The sequence below is a fragment of the Ziziphus jujuba genome, chromosome 2, assembly GCF_031755915.1.
Source record: "Ziziphus jujuba cultivar Dongzao chromosome 2, ASM3175591v1".
Lineage (NCBI taxonomy): Eukaryota > Viridiplantae > Streptophyta > Magnoliopsida > Rosales > Rhamnaceae > Ziziphus > Ziziphus jujuba.
The window spans coordinates 24,526,332-24,545,662 of record NC_083380.1 but is presented as its reverse complement, the minus strand read 5'-3'; the positions used below and the strand labels follow the sequence as shown (position 1 = coordinate 24,545,662).

Genomic DNA, 19,331 nt, shown 5'->3' with positions numbered 1-19,331 from the left:
GTAGTTGAGGACTTTGGAATGGATCCAAATTGTGCTGTTCTTTTTCTTTTTCTTTTTCTCTTTTTCAAGTTTTCGTTAAACCCAAGAAAGTTGAATACGCATGCTTCACCTTTAATACATTTTCTCTCTCCATATTTTCCACAAAACTTTATCCATCCTTATCCTACTTTTGCAAAGAGGTTCACTACCCCTGCATCGATAGGTACGTAAAGTCATATTTTTATTTATTTATTTATATTTATTTTTATAATTAATTAGTTAACATAAGTGGCCGACAAATAAATTTTGGGAGGATCACTATCGTACTTTTTTACCCACGCTGAATTCTTTTATTTACTTTAATCTAATTGATTCTACTTTATTCTCATGATTATTTTAAAATATATATAGATTATTTCCAACAACTTTTATCTTTAAAATCAAATGCGTTTAGTTAAGTTTCATTTTATGTCATTCATTTGTTCAGTTATATTTTTTTAATTATTAGCATATACGATTGAAAGATTTTAATAATTCAAAAGTAAATTTTTTTACAATAAATAAATGAATAACATAAAATAAAACTTTACTAAATGATATTTAATTTTAAATATAAAATATAAATAAATAATTTTATATATTTTAAAATTATTATCTTTTTAAACAATATTCCGAGGGATAAAATACTTTTCCAATTTTATGAAGAAGCAAGTCCTTACAAGCCTCCACTCCTTAAGAGATGTGTCAAAAACGGAGATTAGGGAGTGCATCCGAACGGAAGAAGGCAGACTAGCTTTTGGGTTGGTATTTCAGTAGAACGGTTCGCATTGATTCTATTAATTAAGTCTTTTGTTTGAAATTCTATTAATTAAATCTGTTCATTGTATTGAATCCTCTTGCATTTATATAACAAAGTAGTTATTACTCTTCTTTCTTCTTTATGTGCCTGGCTACTTATTAGTTTTCAAACAAAATCTCATTTTTACAGTATTATTGTAAACGATTAAAAAAAAATAAAAAAATCTTGATTGAGATCCAGAATAATCCCTCATAAAAAATAAAAAAAAGAAAAGAAGAAACACGCCAAAATATGCCTCACATGCTTTAGTCGTTTTCATTGTTGTCGTCTTCTTCAGATTTTGCGTTAGACCCAATAAACTTGAAGCCACATGCTTCACCTTTAACCATCATTATCCTACTTTCACCACCCCTGCATAGACACGTACACAAAGTCATACTTTTATTTATTTATTCATTTTTATTTTTGTTTTCATAACTGATTAGTTAACATGAGTGGCCGACAAATAAATTTGGCAAGATCACCATCATATTTTATTATCCACGCTTAACGTGCTTGGATTCTTTTATTTACTTTAATCCAATTGATTCTACTTTACAATTCATTATATTGGTGAAGCAGAGTAAGCACCAAACGCCCTATAAATCATTGGAAAGGGAAGCTTCATATCTCTCACGGTATTATTATCTCCCTTAAGTTTCCAAGCTTTAAACAGTTATTCTCTTTTGCTTCCAATATAATGGCAGAACCAATTCTCTCCGGCCTTACAGAAGGAATCATAGGCCAATTGACCAAAGCTGCAGTGAAAGAGATTGCCTTGTTGTGGGGTGTTGAAGATGAGCTTGACCAGCTTGAAGACACCATTAAAACTATCAAAAGTGTACTTGCTGATGCAGAAAAGAAACAAGTGCATAGCGAACAAATCAAAATATGGCTCGAGAAGCTTGAAGATGCTGTCTATGAAGCTGATGACTTGGTGGATGAGTTCTCTACCGAAGCTTTGCAACAACAGGTGATGACTGGGAATATAATGGCCAAGCAGGTACGAACTTTCTTCTCAACAAATAACCAGTTAGCTTTTCGACACAGGATGGGTAAAAAAATAAGAGATCTTACAAAGAAATTAGATAAGACTGCAAAAAATCGGCATGACTTCAGCTTAGATGTAGATGTTCAAGACATTCACATAATGACTCCCACTGTTAGGGAAGAAGATGTTGTTGGAAGAGATGATGACAAAATGAAAATCATAAAACTTTTGTTTGAAATGGAAACTGAGAAAAATATAGGTATAATTCCTATAGTTGGTGTTGGAGGCCTAGGAAAAACAACACTAGCGCAAAAAGTTTTCAAAGATGCAAAGGTTAACGAGCATTTTGAGCCCATAATGTGGGTAGATGTACCTAAGGATTTTCACGTGGAGTCAATTGTCAAGGAAATTATTAAACCTGGAGTAAAAGATGAGAGAAAAATGAGTCATTTGCAAAATGACCTTGAAGACAAAATAAAAGGAAAGCGATACCTCCTTGTCCTTGATGATGTATGGGTTGAAAATCGAGGAAAATGGTTGCAGTTGGAAGAATTGTTAAGGGGTGGTGCTAGTGGAAGTAGAATAATAGTAACCGCGCGCAATAAAATGATTGCACAGTTTATTAATGGCTCGGAGGGATTAGTTCATCTTTTAGGGACCTTAGATAAGGATGTGTCATGGTCTTTGTTTGAAAAATTGGCTTTTAAGCAAGGGCAGGAACCAAACGATGGCAACCTTGTGGAAATTGGAAAGGAGATTGCGAGCAAATGTGGAGGAATTCCTTTAGTTATAAGAACAATTGCAACCATGTTATTTTCTATAAAACATGAAGAGTGGTCATCTTTCAAAGAAAAGGAACTATTAACAATACATGATTATCAAAACGATGTATTACGCACACTTAAGTTGAGTTATGATTATCTCCCATCGCATTTGAAACATTGTTTTGGCTATTGTAGTTTGTTTCCTAAAAATCATGTTTTCGATGTGGAAATGCTAATAAATCTTTGGATGGCTCAAGGATTTATTAAGTTATCAAATGATCATAATCAGTGTTTGGAGGACATGGGTTATCAACATTTTAAAGATTTACTTTATAGATCATTTTTTGAAGTAGTTGAAATTGATGATGATTCTTCGAAGGTAACAAAATGTAAGATGCATGATTGTATGCATGACCTTGCAACATCAGTGATAGGAACGAAAGGTCTCATATTAAGTCCGAAAGATGAAAAAATTGATAAAAGCACTCGTCATGTATCATTTTGTTTTACTTTGGAGCCACTGCAAGTTCAAGCTTTATTGGTGAATGCAGAAAAGATTCGAACAGTTTTTTACAGTGGATATTATGGAACAAGGACGTTGGAGAAATCAATTCTAAAATGCAAGTTTCTACGCACTTTGGATCTTCATTGTTCATATCTTGAGATAATACCTGATTCAATTGGTAAGCTAAAGCATCTCAGGTATCTTGACCTGTCAAAAAATAAGATGAAGGCATTGCCCAATTCTATTACAAGGTTGCAAAATTTGCAGACACTAAATTTGTCCTATTGTGAGGATCTTCAAGAAATACCAAGTGGCATTACAAAAATGTTCAACCTTCGACATCTTCATATTGAAAGTGATTCTGATACCACTTTACATGGTATGCCAGGTGGGCTAGATCAACTGACTAATCTACAAAGGTTGTCATTACTTCCACAAGGGCATTTATGGAACCAATGGATTCCATTGAATAACGAATCCTTTTTCTTGCATCATATATCCAATTGGAAAACTCTAGATATGATGGATATTGGCGATCTGCAACATTTACCAGATGGGTTGAAAAGCTTCACTTGTCTTCAGAAGCTTAGTATTTCAAGATGTTCAAAGTTGGAATCTTTATCGCCAGGCCTGAACCATCTCACATCACTTCTAAATCTGAGTATCGAAAGGTGTCCAAAGTTAGAAACTTCATCTCCAGCTCTTCACCATCTCACCTCACTTAAGCAAATAAAAATTTCAAGATGTTCAAAGTTGAAATCTTTATCTCCAGGTCTTAACCATGTCACATCACTTCTAAATCTGAGCATTAACGAATGTCCAGAGTTAGAAACTTTATCTCCAGCTCTTCACCATCTCACTTCACTTCAGCAACTAAAAATTTCAAGATGTTCAAAGTTGAAATCTATATCTCCATGTCTTCACCATCTCGCATCACTTCTAAATCTGAGTATTGAAGAATGTCCGAAGTTAGAAACTTTATCTCCAGGTCTTCACCATCTCACCTCACTTCAGCAACTAAAAATTTCAAGATGTTCAAAGTTGGAATCTTTATCTCCAGGTCTGAAACATCTCACATCACTTCTAAATCTAAGTATCGAAAGGTGTCCAGAGTTAGAAACTTTATCTCCAGCTCTTCACCATCTCACCTCACTTCAACGATTGAAAATTGGGTTTTGCGACAAGTTAGATATGTCAAATGGCGGTAGTGATGCAACAATTCCATGGCAACGCTTTCAGAGCCTTTCTGTTTTGAGGTTGTGTGGCCTTCCAAAACTAGTTGCTCTCCCTGAGGGCCTTCAACAACTTACTACCCTCCAAGAAATTAGAATTTTCAAATGTAAAAACTTGGAGTTTCTTTTGGAATATGTCATCAACCTGAAAAAATTATATGTTGTTGATTGCCCCAAATTGAAGTCGCTGCCTGAAGGGATCGGTTCCCTAGAGACACTGGAGATCAGAAAATGTCCCATCTTGTTGGAAAGATGCCGAGATGATATTGGGGATTATTGGCCTTTGATTTCCCACATCAAACACCTGATTTTGTCTCCAGTTGGACGAGAAGGTATGCTTGTTTCTAAATAAGCTCTGTTTTCTACACTGATTTTGTCTTCGGTTAAAAACAGGGTGTGTTCGTTTTTTTTTGGGGTTTGGTTATATCAACTGACTAATCTAAAAGACGTATTTTCACTATTGCCAGCGGAGTTTTCATGTGAAGGGGTTTCTCTTCTATGGGGAGAATCGATTCCAATGGATAGCGAATCCTTCTTCTACCATTTATCCAATTTGAAATCTTTGAAAATCTATGGTATTGGGGATCTGCAGCATCTACCGGATGGGTTGAAAAGACTCACTTCTCTTGAGACGCTGGATATTCGAAATTGTTCAAAGTTGCAATCTTTATCTCCAGGTCTTTACCATCTCACGTCACTTAAACGATTGTATATTCATCGGTGCGAGGAGGTAGAGATGCCAAATGATGATGGTAGTGATGCAATTATGTGGCAACACCTTCAAAGCCTCTCTGAGTTGACGTTGCGGGGACTTCCAAAACTAGTTGCTCTACCTCAAGGGCTTCAACAACTTACTACTCTCCAAATAATCACTATTCATGGATGTGAAAATTTGGAGGCTGTTCTGGAAAATATCAGCAACCTCAAATCGCTGAAGAAATTATATATTCGGAATTGCCCAAAGTTGAAGTCGCTGCCTGAAGGAATTGATTGCCTCACGTCTTTAGAAACACTGCGAATTAGATGTTGTCCCATTTTATTGGAAAGATGCCAAGAGGATAAGGGCGACTATTGGCCTAAGATTTCCCACATCAAACAGCTGGAGCTGGAGCCGATAGAAGGTATGTATGTTAAAACTCAGTGTTTTGTTCACATTAAGTCAGATATGTTTTCCATGTTCATTTGATATAATACTACTAATTAAATTAGTTCATGAAAAATAGAAAAACTAATTAACCTTCAACAATTAATTATATTCTTATGTATCCAACTTTTTTGTATATGACGGAATATACGTTCACTGCAGAAGAACAACACAAAATTGATCCGCAAGAGGAATCCAGCTCTTCCAAAACTCGTGATCTCTTCAATTTTGCGAAAATTTTCAAGCATTGAGTAAACTAATTAACCTTCAACAATTAATTATGTTCTTATGTATTCAACTTCTTTGTACGTGACGGAATACAAAATCTTTGTTTTGTTTATAATTTTCTCGACCTGAGCTTCTAAATTGCTCTTATATTGCAGAATGGGAATCCAGCTCTTCAAAAACTTGTGGGCTTTTCAATTGTGCAAAAATTTTCAAGCATTAAAGAGAAGGTAAATGAATAATAATGGCCTTCTTTGTTATCTTGTGATGCTCATGGATGGTGTAGATGGTGGTTCTTTATATCTTATGGATTGTGTAGGTGATGGTTCTTTATATCTTTGTATTCCAGGAGGCTAATATTGATGTTAGCATGGGTGGGTGAGAGAGGACGGAGTTGAATGAGAGAGGAGAAGTAAGTGGGGACTGAAGTGATGGTTCAGAATGAGAAAGCAGAGCTGATGGCACTGCTCTTTGCAAAAAAACAAGGTTGCAGTTACTGTAAGGTGGCAGTTTTTGGGGTTCTGAATTCGTGGCAATACAATGTTTCTTAGTTGAAGATATCAAGTTGAAATTGAGGACCTTGGTTTTCCAAATAAAGAGGTGATAAATATGTCTGTACATTTCCTACTTTTCTCTGCCAAGAACATGCATTTGTGCATACCTTTGCAATTTGTTTGTTAAGTGCCCTGTTTATAATTTTTGTAGTTTTCTCTCATTTATTTTGGTTATGTTTAGAAAACTAGTCACTGGGTCTGAATCATTTATGATGCAGAGTTGCTTTTCCCTCACTACGGCTCTTTATTTTACCAATTTCGTGCAGTTTATTAGATCTCTTAGATTGTTTTCAATTATTGCATGATTTGTTTGTACAAGGTCATCTAGGACGCTTTCAGGGTTAATCACTTTTAATGAATATTCCACATATTAGTGATCTGGTTTAGTTTTCGTTTTTTATGATTTTCTCCTAAAGTGTATATTTCATCTTTATTTTTGAGTTCTTCATTCATTTGGATCTGGTTTGGTTAATTGGTTGATATGCTATCTATGATTGAGTCTCATCAAATTCAATCTCTTTTATATGGTACTGGTTAGCAAATAGATATTAGTTGTAGATATATATAATTAGTAGTTACTATTTTCTTTGTATTCCTGGCTACTCATCAGTTTTCCAAGAACATTCGACTTTATAGTGATATTCTTTGGCCATATATATAAAGTTGATTTACGAAAAATATGGGACAACATGGTTTGCTGTATTATTCGTTGTTATATAATACAACTTGATTAAATCCTGCATGTTTGAATTGATGTTGTCTGGTATCATTCTGTTGAATTTTGTTTCCCTTTTTGTTATATAAGGCAACAGCTTATCGACAGTGTTGGTGGTGGTTGTTAATATCTTTGAATTCTATGAGTTTTGATATGTTTCTATTATTGGGGAGGACTTTGAATTCATGGGGAAAAGATTTTTGAGGGTTAGAGGTACTATAAGAGGCTGAATAAGAAACAGATCATTATGCAGGTGAATATGACAGAGTTGATGTAGAATATGATGGGTGCTTACTTTTTGCACTTAAAAGATTAACCTTCGTCTGGTGTACTTATTGAAGTGTTACCTAAAGAGACCGTTCATCACAATGCTTGCCATGAAGACCATTATTGCCAGAGAGTTGGAATTAAAATCAGTGAAATGCTTGCTAGGGTTGAAACTCGCATTCTTTGTGCACCATGGGTAAGTATCTCTACTTGTGTTGCTAATTGGCTGTCTTTATGTTTTCTCAAGGTGTTATGTGTTGCTGTTTCTTGGTAGGAAAAATTTTGCGGAAAATGATGAATGGTAGAATAGAAAATAACTGACTCTAAGGTGGCAGTTTTTGGGGTTCTGAATTTGTGGCAATACAATGTCTCTTAGTTGAAGATATCAAGTTGAAATTGAGGACCTTGGTTTTCCAAATAAAGAGGTGATGAATATGTCTGTACATTTCCTACTTTTCTCTGCCAATAACATGCATTTGTGCATACCTTTGCAATTTGTTTGTTCAGTCCCCTGTTTATAATTTTTGTAGTTTTTCTCATTTATTTTGGTTATGTTTAGAAAACTTATCACTGGGTCTGAATCATTTATGATGCAGAGTTTCTTTCCATCACTACGGCTCTTTATTTTACCAATGTGTTACAGTTTATTAGATCTCTTAGATTGTTTTCAATTATTTCATGATTTGTTTGTACAAGGTCATCTAGGATGCTTTCAAGGTTAATCATTTTCAATGGATAAACCATATTTTAGTGATCTGGTTTAGTCTTCCTTTTTTATGATTTTCTCCTAAAGTATATATTTCATCTTGATTTTTGGGTTCTTCATTCATTAGGATCTGGTTTGGTTAATTGTAGATGTATATAATTAGTATATAGTAACTAGTGAATATATAAAAATAAAGTTTTCGCTTTTTATGATTTTCTCCTAAAGTATATAGTAAATATTCTTCTTTATATTCCTGGCTACTCATCAGTTTTCCACGATAATTTGACTTTGTAGTGATATGCCTTTGGCCATACATATAAAGTTGATTTACAAAAGATATGGGACAACATGATTTGCTGTAATATTCATTGTTATATAATACAACTTGATTAAATCCTGCATGTTTGAATTGATGCTGTCTGGTATCATTCTGTTGAGTTTTGTTTCCCTTTTCGACTCCAATGACTTCCTCGTAATTATTAAAGCTAATAGTTTTGTGTGTAAACTATTTTATATATGCAACAGACATAAAATAGGAGAACTTGTTATATGCAGTTACTGAAAGATAGAAGATGCTACTGAAGATTTTGGCAGAGACCATAGGTATATATATGAGTATATTTTCTGAATATTTGGCAGGGGTAATCACATTATGTATCATGCAGCTGCTTATTCTTGTTATTTATTTATAAAGTGCTTATATCACTTACATTGCTTACCCTTAATTTCAGTTAATGGATGTTTTATATGGATTTATATAGTTAGAAGAACTAAGCAAATTAGTTACCAGTCAGAGATATCTTTGGAGTTTTTCTTCCTGCTTATCATAGCATATATACTGTGCTAGTCAAGGATACATACACATATTAAGGATTTACTAAAAATAAAGAGGTGATAAATACGTCTGTACGTTTCCTACTGTTTATTATTTTTGTAGTTTTCTTTCATTTAGTTTGGTTTTGCTTAGAAAACTATGGATCCAAATCATTTATGATGCAGAGTTGCTTCTTGTTCACTATTGCTCTTTATTTTAACAAGGTTTTACAGTTTATTGGATCTCTTTGATTGTTTTCAATTGTAGCATGATTTGGTTGTAAAAGGTGACTTCCATATATTAGTCTTTAATGACCGTTCCATATATTACTGATCTAGCTTGCTTGTTTGTTTGTTTGTTTGTTTGTTTGTTCTTTTATTTATTTTTATTTTTTTATTTATTTTTTAACAATTTTCTCCTAGGGTATGTATTTCATCTTATTCTTTGAGTTCTTCATGCATTAGGATCTGGTTGGGTTTATTGGTTTATTTGCTCTCTATGGTTGAGTCTCATCAAATTTAACGTCTTTTATATGGTACAGGTTAGTAAATAGATATGAATTGTGGATGTATATAATTAGAAGTTACTCTTCTTCTTTATATCTCTGGCTGCTCGTCCGCTTTTGAAGAGAATTCAACTTTACAGTGATAAGCCTTTAGCCACACATATTAAGTTGATTTATGAAGGATGGAACAACATGATTTGCTGTCACTTGATTAAATCCTGCTTGTTTGAATTGGATGCTGTCTGGTATCATTCTTTTTAATTTTTTTTCTCTTTTATAGTACAATAACTTCCTCTTAATTATTAAAGCTAGTAGTTTTGTGCATAAACTATGTATACAACAGACAGAAAATTGAACTCGTTATATGCAGTTACTCAGAGAGAGCAGATGCTACTGAAGATTTTGGTAGAGGCTGTGGAGGTGTATTTATATATTCTGAAGATTTGGCAGAGGTAATCACATAATGCATCATGCGACTGCTTATTCTTGTCATTTATTTATAAAGTGCTTATATCATTTAGCTCCTTGATAACCATAATAATCTCAGTCAATGGATGTTTTATATAGATGTATGTACTTAGTTCAACTAAGCAAATTAGTTACCAGTCAGAGATATCTTTTTCTTCCAACTTATCATAGCATATATACTATTATCATAGCATATATACTATACAAGTCAAGGATATATACACATATTAAGGATTTAAATATGGTACAACTTGATTAGCTGTGATGCAGTTAGAGAGCAAATGATGCCACTGAAGATTTGGTAGAGGCCAGAGCCCATGGAGGTACACACACACACACACACACACACACACATGTTGCTTTCTGAATATTTGTTGCTTTTTCCTTTTCTATTTCACCAATCACATTGTGTAACATCTAGCTGTTTATTCTATTTTACCAATTACATTGCAGAGACTGCCAATAAAGAAGATATACAAAAATTCAGCAAAAGGAATGTGAGAATGGATCTTTGCTTTTATTGCTTTCTGATTAACTCTAATCTATGATTATTTGTTTTAGCTTTTTTTATTAAAATAAATGTAAAAACCTGTTGACTTTGCCCTCTTTCAGTGACCAAAGCAGCACAATGAATGCTGAAACAGACTTTTGCAAGCCCTTTTTTATTTTTTATTTTTTTATTTCTGGTGTGACTTCAACTGAAATGTCATGCACTTCTCAAATTTTGAAATAAACCTTTCATGTTTGTGATGAGCTGTTTATTTTTATTTCTTTACTACAGCACAAGCAAAAAGCCAGAATGCCTGTTTACACAATCATCATTATGCAAATAACTCCATTTTTTAATCTCAAGTCATTTATGTTGGAATGCTTAGATCACTTGCATTGCAGATCAGTAATTCCCATAATGGCTTCATTCTGGGAATGGCTCTGTACCTTCAAATTGTACCGTATTCAATATTTATTTTTATAATAAATAATTCATTTCTTATTTATTTATTTATTTATTAATGAATTTCAGGTTTATCCTGTGGCTTATGGGGGACATAGATTCTCTAACATGTGTTGAAATATTTTTTTGCAAAAGGGAGCATGTATGACTCTGCACCTTCTCTTTTGTTCTCCCCTTTTTTACTTTTTTTTTTTTTTTTTTTTTGGGTTAATATCAATGTTAGATCTACAATCACCATTAAACAACCATCATTGATTTTCAGCAAGATGTTAGTAGAAGAATATTTAAGAAGACCGTGCTAATGAATGAAGAACTCAAAGATAATTATGCTAATTATATGAGAGCAGAGGTAGTTTATGCAGTTTGTTCTTTATTTTTGAGTTCTCCATTCAATAGCATTGTTCTCTTAAATATTGTCCTGTGAATTTATCTGGTATGATGCTTATAATATATATACATTATTTTTATAGTGATATTCTCCTCTTTTAGTTGTTCTTCTTTGTAACCCTGGCTACTTATTAAAATGGATATAACATGGACATCTTTAGATACAGTTATATATATTGACTACTCATTAGTTTGCAAAGAAATTCTCACTTTTTGCATGGATATGCTCCTTGAACCATACCTATCAACTTGATTTATGAACTAGCGACAACCTGGTAGCTGGGTTATTGTTTTATTTTTTAATTTGTTCTTAATGGTTCTATATGGTACACTGTAATGAAATGTAAAGGCAATAGCTTATGGACAGTGTCGGTGATGGTTGTTAATATCTTTGAATTCTAGGAGTTTTGATATGTTTCTATTATTGGGGAGGACTGAATTCATGGGGAAAAAATTGTTGAGGGTCAGAGGTGCAATAAGAGGCTGAATAAGAAACAGATCATTATGCAGGTGAATATAATAGAGTTGATGCAGAATATGATGGGTGCTTACTTTTTGCACTTGAAGATTAACCTTCGTCTGGTGTACTCATTGAAGTGTTACCTAAACGGACCATTCATCACAATGCTTACCATGAAGACCATTATTGCCAGAGTTGGAATTAAAATCAGTGAAAAGCTTGCTTGGGTTGAAACTCGCATTCTTTGTGCACATGGGTAAGTATCTCTACATATGTTTCTAATTGGCTGTCTTTATGTTTTCTCGAGATGTTATGTGTTGCTGTTTCTTGGTGGGAAAAGTGTTGTAGAAAATGGTGAATGGTAGAATAGTAAATAACTGGTTCTGCATTAATTTCTCTCCAAATATGCAAGACGATTGCTTCTGTATGTTATGAGATACCCAACTTTGCTTTTGGCTTGAATATGTGTGTTTCTTCTTTATCTTGGTTTAAACTTGTGTTTGCAATAAGGTTGTGGCTTCTCAAAACTGGCCTGAAGTTAAAGTATGCTGGTTCAAATTTAAATCTGTTGTTATATTCCTATTTTCTCAATGGAATATGCTTTCTTATTGAATTTTCTTCTGTTATTTGGCAGTTCCCCCTGCATATAATGCTCATGCTGCTGCCCTTCCAAGCTTATTTTTATTGGAGTGGAGACTTCTGACACTGGATCAATGACCAACGGTGCTTCTGTGGATTGTGGAGGCATGGGAGAACGAGCAGGTAGATGAAGCATGCAGGCACCAGGTCTGAATGCTGCTGTTAGCCCCTTGCCTGCCTGCATACTAAGCTGTGCATGATTGCAATGATTACAAAATGGTTAGTATGCATCTGCATTGCTATATATCAAGGAGTTAGACATATACATTCAAATTCTGCACAACTTCTCACGAGTTTAGTCTTATGAGGTTAGATTTTTAAAGTTTCAACTTGAGAAGGAAGAAAGTTATAAATTTCTTATTTTATTTGTATCTTTATTTTTATGTTTTCGTGTTTTTCTATTAAATTTTTCCCAAATATGAATTTTCTCATTTCTGGATTATGAAGGAGCTCTATGCATATTACTAATAATACATCTAAAAATTCTCACCAATAGGATTTAATTCATTTGCCTGAAAAAACTGCTCATTTTTGGGGACAATTTTTCTATTGAAATTGTTGAAAATTTCAACTTGATTTATGAAATAGGGAGAACTTGATGTACTATTTTTTTGTTTTCCTTTTTTCTTAATGGTTATGTATGTTGGCTATGTGGAATTTGTTGAAATACAGTACAACAGCATTGTGAAGACAAGGCAACAGCTTATGGCTAGTGTTGATGATGGTTCTTTATATCTTTGAATTCCAGGAGGCTAATATCGATGTTAGAATGGGTGGGAGAGAGAGGAGGGATTTGAATGAGGGAGCAGAAGTAGGTGGGGACTTGAATGATGATTCAGAGTAAGAGAGGAGAGCTGATGGTGCGACACTTTGCATAAACTTTTGATATTTTGCATAGTTATTCTTTAAGGTTCCGGTTTTGGGGGTACTGAATTCGCAGCAACACAATGTTTCATAGTTAAAGATATCAAGTTGAAACTGAGGACCTTGGTTTTCCAAATAATAAAGAGGTGATGAAATTTCCTGATTTTCTCTGCAAATAACATAATTTTGTGCATACTTTTGCAATTTGTTTGTTCAGTGTACTGTTCATAATTTTTGCAGTTTTCTTTCATTTATTTTGGTTATGTTTAGAAAACTAATAACTGGATCTAAATCATTTATGATGCGGAGTTGCTTCTCACTCATTACTGCTCTTTATTTTGCCAAGGTGTTACAGTTTATTGGATCTCTTAGATTGTTTTCAATTATTGCACAAATTGGCTGTAAAAGGTGACTATTCCATAGATTAGTCTTTAATGACTGTTCCATCTATTAGCGATCTGGTTTTGTTTTGTTTTTATTTTATTTTTATGATTTTCTCCTAAAGTATATATTTCATCGTGATCTTTGTTCTTCATTCATTAGGATCTGGTTTGCCTTATTGTTTGATATGCCATCTATGATTGAGTCTCATCAAATTTAATCCGTTGTATATTGTACTGGTTAGTAAATAGATATGAGTGTATATAATTAGTAGTTACTCTTCTTTCTTTGTACTCCTGGCTGCTCATCAGTTTTCTCAGAAAATTTGACTTTATTGAAAAGTAAGGACAACTTGATTTGCGGTAATTTATTTATTTATTTTTCTTTTTTCATTGTTATATGTTACAACTTAATTAAGTCCTGCATGTTTGAATTGGATGCTTTTTGGTATCATTCTGTTTAATCTTGTTTCTCTTTTAGACTACATTAACTTCCTCTTAATTATTGAAGCTAATAGTTTTGCGTATAAACTACAATTTTTATATATACAACAGATAAAAAATTGAACTTGTTATATATACTTTATATATATATATATATGCGTGTATTTTCTGATGATATGGCAGAGGTAATCACATTATGTATCATTACGCTGCTTATTCTTGTCATTTATTTATAAAGAGCTTGTGTCACTTGCATTGCTCACCCTTACTAAGCATAATAATCTCAGTTAAAGGATTTTTATATAGATGTATGTAATTTGTACACCTAACCAAATTAATTACCAGTCAAAAATATCTTTGGATTTTTTTCTTCCAACTTATTGTAGTCTATATACTATACTAGTCAAGGATATATATGCTTTGGGCCACACAAACTAAGGATTTACTAAATATGGTGCAACTTGATTTACTATGATGCAGTTACTCAGAGCAGATGATAGCACTGAAGATTTGGTAGAGGCCAGAGGCCATGGAGGTATATATATACTTGCCCATATATATATGTATATGTTGCTTTTTCCTTTTCTATTTTACCACTCACATTATGTAACATCTAGTTGTTATTCTTGTCATTACAGAGACTGCCAGGAAAGAAGATATACAAAAATTCAGCAAAAGGAATGTGAGAATGGATACTTGCTTTTATTGCTTTTTGATGAACTCTAATCTATGATTATTTGTTTTAGCTTTTTTATTTGAATAAATGTAAAACCTGTTGAGTTTACACTTCCTGTATCCAAAGCAGCACAATGAAGATTGAAATAGACTTGTGAAAGCCCTTTATTATTTATTTTTTTATTTATTTTCTTTTTCTGGTGTGAATTCAGCTGAAATGCCATGCACTTCCCAAATTTTGAAAGCCCTTTCACGTTCGTGATGAGCTGTTTATTTTTTATTCGTTTACTACACCACAAGCTAACAGCCATATAGAAAGAAAATAAGGATTCCATTATACTTTACTACGCAAATTTTTAAATAACTCCTTTTTTTAGTGTCAGTCATTTATTTTCTAATGCTTAGATCAGTCGCATTGCAAATCATTGATTCCCTTAATGGCTTCATTCTAGAAGTGACTCTGTACCTTCACACTGTACCGTATTCAATATTATTTCTACAATAAATAATTCATTTCCGATTTATTTTGTTTTATTATTCTTTTTAATGTATTTCAGGTTTGTCCTTTGGCTTCTGGGGGACATGGATTCTTTGGCATTTGTCAAAATATGTTATTGCAGAAGGAAGCGCGTATGACTCTGTACCTTCTCTTTTGTACTCTGTTTTGTTTCAATGTAGATCCACAATCACCATCAAGCAACCATTGTAGAATTTCAGTGACAATCGAGCAACCATAGTAGTAGAAGAATATTTAAGAAGACCATGCTAATGAATGAAGAACTTGAAGATAATAAGGGTAATTATATGAGAGTAGAGGTAGTTTATGTGGTTTATTCTTTATCTTTGAGTCCTTCATTCATTAGCATTGTCTTAAATATTTTGCTATGAATTTATCTATTATGATGTTTATAGATAGAATATTGCATTGCAATATTCTGCTCTTTTAGTTGTTCTTCTTTGTAGCCCTGGCTACTTAGTAACTTGGATATAGCATGGATATTACTAGACTCAAGCTATATGTATATATATTGACTACTAATTAGTTTGACAAGAAATTCTCACTTTTTACATGGATATGCTCACGAGCCACACCTATCAACTTGAATTATGAAATAGGGAGAACCAGGTGGCTGGTTTGATGTTTTATTTTTTGTTTGTTCTTAATGGATATACATTGTACATGGTAATGAATTGTAGACAAGGCAACAGTTTATTGATTGTGTAGATGATGGTTGTTCATATCTTTGAATTCTAGGAGGCTAATACTGATGTTGGAATGCATGGTTGGGAGACAGAGGGAGTTTTGATATGTTTCTATTATGGGGAGGACTCTGAATTCATGGGAACAAAATTGTTAGAGTGTCAGAGGTACTCTAAGAGGCTGAACGAGAAACAGATTGTTATGCAGGTGAATAAAACAGAGTTTGATGTACAATATTGCAGGAGCCTATTTCTTGCACTTAAAAGTTTAACCTTCTTCTGGTGTACTCAATTGAACTGTTTCCTGTACAGACTGTTCATCACAGTGCTTACCATGAACACCATTATGCCACAGAGTTGGAATTAAAATCAGTGAAAAGCTTGCTTGGGTTGAAGCTCATTCGTTGTGCACCATTATGCCATAGAGTTGGAGTTAGGTATCTCTACTTGTGTTGCTTATTGGCTGTCTTTTATGTTTTCTCAAGTTGCTATATGTTAGTGTCTCTTGGTAGGAAAATTTTTGTAGAAAATGGTAAATGGTGAGAGTAAATAACTGGTTCTGCATTAATTTCTCTCCAAATGTGCAAGACAGTTGCTTCTGTCTGTTATGGGATACCCAATTTTGCTTTTTGCTTGAATATGAATATTTCTTCTTCTTTAGCTGTATGTTCAAACTCTTGTGTTTTAACTTGGTATAAACTTGTGTTTGCAGTACAGGTTGTGGCTTCTCAAGACTGGCCTAAATTTATTGTTATTCCTATTTTCTCGTTGGAATAAGCTTTCTAATTGAATTTTGTTCTGTTATTTGGCAGTTCCCCCTGAATATTATGCTAATGTTGCTGCCTTTCCAAGCTTATCTTTTGGAGCCGAGACATCTGACACCAGATCAATGACAAGCGGTGCTCGTGCAGGTGTGGACGCATGGGAGGAAGAGCGGGTATACTAGGCATGCAGGCATCAGGTCTGAATACTGCTGTTAGGCCCCTGCCTGCAGACTATTTAATGCATGATTACAATGATTATAGAAGGGCTATTCTTCATCTGCATTGCTATATATCAAGGAGTTAGGCATATATGTTCAAATTCTTCATTATCACCTTTTCCCAATCACTTTTGCTATGCTCTAAAACAGAATATAGTCTTAATGAGTTTAGATTTTTAAAGTTTCAACTTGAGAAGGAAGAAAGTTATTTCTTATATTTGTTTTATGTTATTCGGTTGTTCATTAAGGTTGTTGCCGAATATGAATCTCCTCATTTCTGGATTATAAAGGAGCTCTATGCATATCACTAATAATGCCTCTAAAAATTCTCGCCATTAGGATTTCATTCCTTTGCCCAAAATAACTGTTCATTTTTTTAGACAATTTTCTATCGAAGTTGTTGCAAATTTGAATTCCATAAAAAAATAAAACATTAAAAAAACGGCACATATACTTTTGTAAAAGCTAAAATTTTAGAAAACATAATTTTGTTTTAATCTTTTTATTATCTATGCAATTCTTTCCTTGTTTCTTTTTCAATTTGAAACATGAACTTCTGTTCGTTGTTTTCTAAAATAAATCAACCGGTTGATAATCTATCATAATAGCAAAGCATTGAAAGTTTTTGATTCATAACTGGTATTCAATATTTTTTTTTGGAAAATGACGGAGCAAAATTTTTAAATATTAGGAAAATAAAATTAAAAAATAAAAATAAAATGAAGTAGATGGAGTACTAATTGAGATGTTTTAAATATATGCATGCATTGCACTAGTTAAATCGATGAACCATTGAATATAAGAATAGCTGGTTCAAAAACTGAAAAATAAGTCTTTAACAACTGAAAATAAAATATTGCATGATTATAAAACACATTGGACTCAAAATTTATAGCAACTTCTAAAAATTCTTCATTCAAAAATTAATTGGTCAAGATACCAGTGGCCAATTGAAGTGATTCTCCTTCTACTCGTTATAAATTTCAAAATATGACACGTCCAGGAAAAACTCTCATTTTGGAGCCTGTCATGACAAAGCAGATAAGCATTAGTAGCCAAAATGGGCAATTTATGTTAGTGAGCATTAGTGTGCCATCAAAATTGCCAAAGACAGAACAAAGAATCACGACTAGACAAGCAGAAAGCTAGTGACCAGTAACATAAATAACCAGAAACCAAACCAAATGCGAAGATAAAATTCAAAACAAGGATTATAATTTACATAACAAATGAAACATGAAAAATATCACAAGAGGCGCTCACCTTCCAAATAAAGTCCCTGTAGCAATTCTTCTTCCTTGAACATAATAGTAAACACTTTCAAGTGCCTATCCAACAAAAATGTGCACATTAACTATATGAGTCTGTTTCATCAAAAAAAAAAAAAAAAAAAAAAAAAAAACTATATGAGTCTGTTATGTGGTCTGTTAATAACATACGGGTCTAAGTTGTGAAAATAAGCTTGAAAAACAAGCCGTGCAAAAGCAAATATGCTTGAAAAAATAGAAAATCCAAGAATGGAACATCTTAAGCTAATTTAACCACAGACGACAGAGACATTTCTTGAAACTGGCAGAACTTTTGAATGAATTATATAATTAATGCTCATCTGCTTTGATTAACAATGAAGACTTTTATAGAAACACATAAAATGAGTTTTGTAAGAAATTAAATAAATAACAAAAGTGCCCTAAAACAGTAAGAGAGTATCTAAAGAGAAAATAAAAGAAAGCTATTGATTAATAGAAAAAATGAAGTTATATACGCACTCACATCTTAACAGCATAAAGTTATAAGCTCCACTTTTGCTTCATTCCTTATTATTAATATTATACCAAGCTTGCTTCTAATATCCTGCACAAAACAACAGCAAATGCCTTTTAACTGGGAAACACCAATGGGAAAAAGTTACTTGTGGCTGCATGTAATATGAATGAATAAGAAAAAATGTTTAAAACTGAGAAACATTAACCCAGAATTTAGTAGCAAATCATGAGGGACAGAGTGGGATTGCATGCATAGACAGGCACTTCACACACACACACACACACACATATATATATATATATATATATATAATATATTATTCTTATAAAAAATTTTCTTTTCCAAAAAACAAAATACTCTATACGATAAAATTGTCTTGATCACTTTTTTTTTTTTATAAATATTTTAAATCTCTGTAATATGTACATATTTTTATTTTTAGAAAATTATATTTGTATTTTTTATTAAAAAGTTTATAAAAGTTTAAGTTTCTTTCCAAAGTTTATACCATTTTTTCGTATTAAAATTTTGGGACAAAAAAATTTAAAATTTTACAAACTTATTTAAGAGAGCTATTATTCTTCTAATAAATTAATAAAGTATTAAGAAATACAAATATATTTTTTCAAAAAATAAAAACAGTAATATATACATATTATAGTGATTGAAAAAAGAAAAAAGAAAAAATAAAGACCTCTAAAAAAAGTGATCAAGTAATTTTTATAATATAATGTAATTTTTTTTTTTGGAAAAGTAAAATGTTTATAAAAAATACATATTATATATATATATATATATATAATACATATGTGTTGTTTGGTCGGATTCAATGATGAGTTTTTTATATTTTATTTTACTGTGGTTTTAAATTTTT

General features: G+C 32.6%; 2 protein-coding genes across 7 annotated transcripts; both read left to right on the top strand.

Annotated features, from left to right (window-relative positions):
* The first annotated feature begins 1,334 nt into the window (after positions 1 to 1,334).
* Positions 1,335 to 16,533, top strand: LOC132800500 (disease resistance protein RGA2-like). Of its 5 annotated transcripts, none has more exons than XM_060814316.1 (7): positions 1,335 to 4,641; positions 4,777 to 5,430; positions 5,616 to 5,704; positions 5,837 to 5,908; positions 6,028 to 6,278; positions 7,303 to 7,410; positions 16,426 to 16,533. In XM_060814316.1, exons 1-3 carry the CDS (start codon positions 1,518 to 1,520, stop codon positions 5,702 to 5,704), a joined length of 3,867 nt encoding a protein of 1,288 aa, XP_060670299.1. In that variant the 5' UTR covers positions 1,335 to 1,517; the 3' UTR covers positions 5,837 to 5,908; positions 6,028 to 6,278; positions 7,303 to 7,410; positions 16,426 to 16,533. The 5 variants fall into 5 exon arrangements, with proteins under 5 accessions (XP_060670299.1, XP_060670298.1, XP_060670296.1 ...); XM_060814315.1 differs by having other exon boundaries at positions 7,189 to 7,410; positions 16,426 to 16,531; XM_060814313.1 differs by lacking the exon at positions 16,426 to 16,533 and adding an exon at positions 12,017 to 12,049.
* On the top strand, positions 14,308 to 16,905 carry LOC107419123 (uncharacterized). 2 transcript variants are annotated; one of them, XM_060814318.1, is made up of 6 exons: positions 14,308 to 14,368; positions 14,472 to 14,515; positions 15,066 to 15,138; positions 15,764 to 15,916; positions 16,021 to 16,140; positions 16,521 to 16,905. In XM_060814318.1, exons 1-6 carry the CDS (start codon positions 14,363 to 14,365, stop codon positions 16,599 to 16,601), a joined length of 477 nt encoding a protein of 158 aa, XP_060670301.1. In that variant the 5' UTR covers positions 14,308 to 14,362; the 3' UTR covers positions 16,602 to 16,905. The 2 variants fall into 2 exon arrangements, with proteins under 2 accessions (XP_060670301.1, XP_060670300.1); XM_060814317.1 differs by having other exon boundaries at positions 14,348 to 14,368; positions 14,451 to 14,515.
* The last annotated feature ends 2,426 nt before the right edge of the window (positions 16,906 to 19,331 follow it).

Coding starts and splice junctions, on each gene's coding strand:
- LOC132800500 (XM_060814316.1), top strand. CDS start 1,518: ATGGCAGAACCAATTCTCTCCGGCCTTACAGAAGGAATCATAGGCCAA. Junction 4,642..4,776: donor GTCTCCAGTTGGACGAGAAG/GTATGCTTGTTT, acceptor CACTATTGCCAG/CGGAGTTTTCATGTGAAGGG. Junction 5,431..5,615: donor GGAGCTGGAGCCGATAGAAG/GTATGTATGTTA, acceptor CGTTCACTGCAG/AAGAACAACACAAAATTGAT.
- LOC107419123 (XM_060814317.1), top strand. Junction 14,516..15,065: donor AAAAATTCAGCAAAAGGAAT/GTGAGAATGGAT, acceptor AATGTATTTCAG/GTTTGTCCTTTGGCTTCTGG. Junction 16,141..16,520: donor CATTATGCCATAGAGTTGGA/GTTAGGTATCTC, acceptor GTTATTTGGCAG/TTCCCCCTGAATATTATGCT.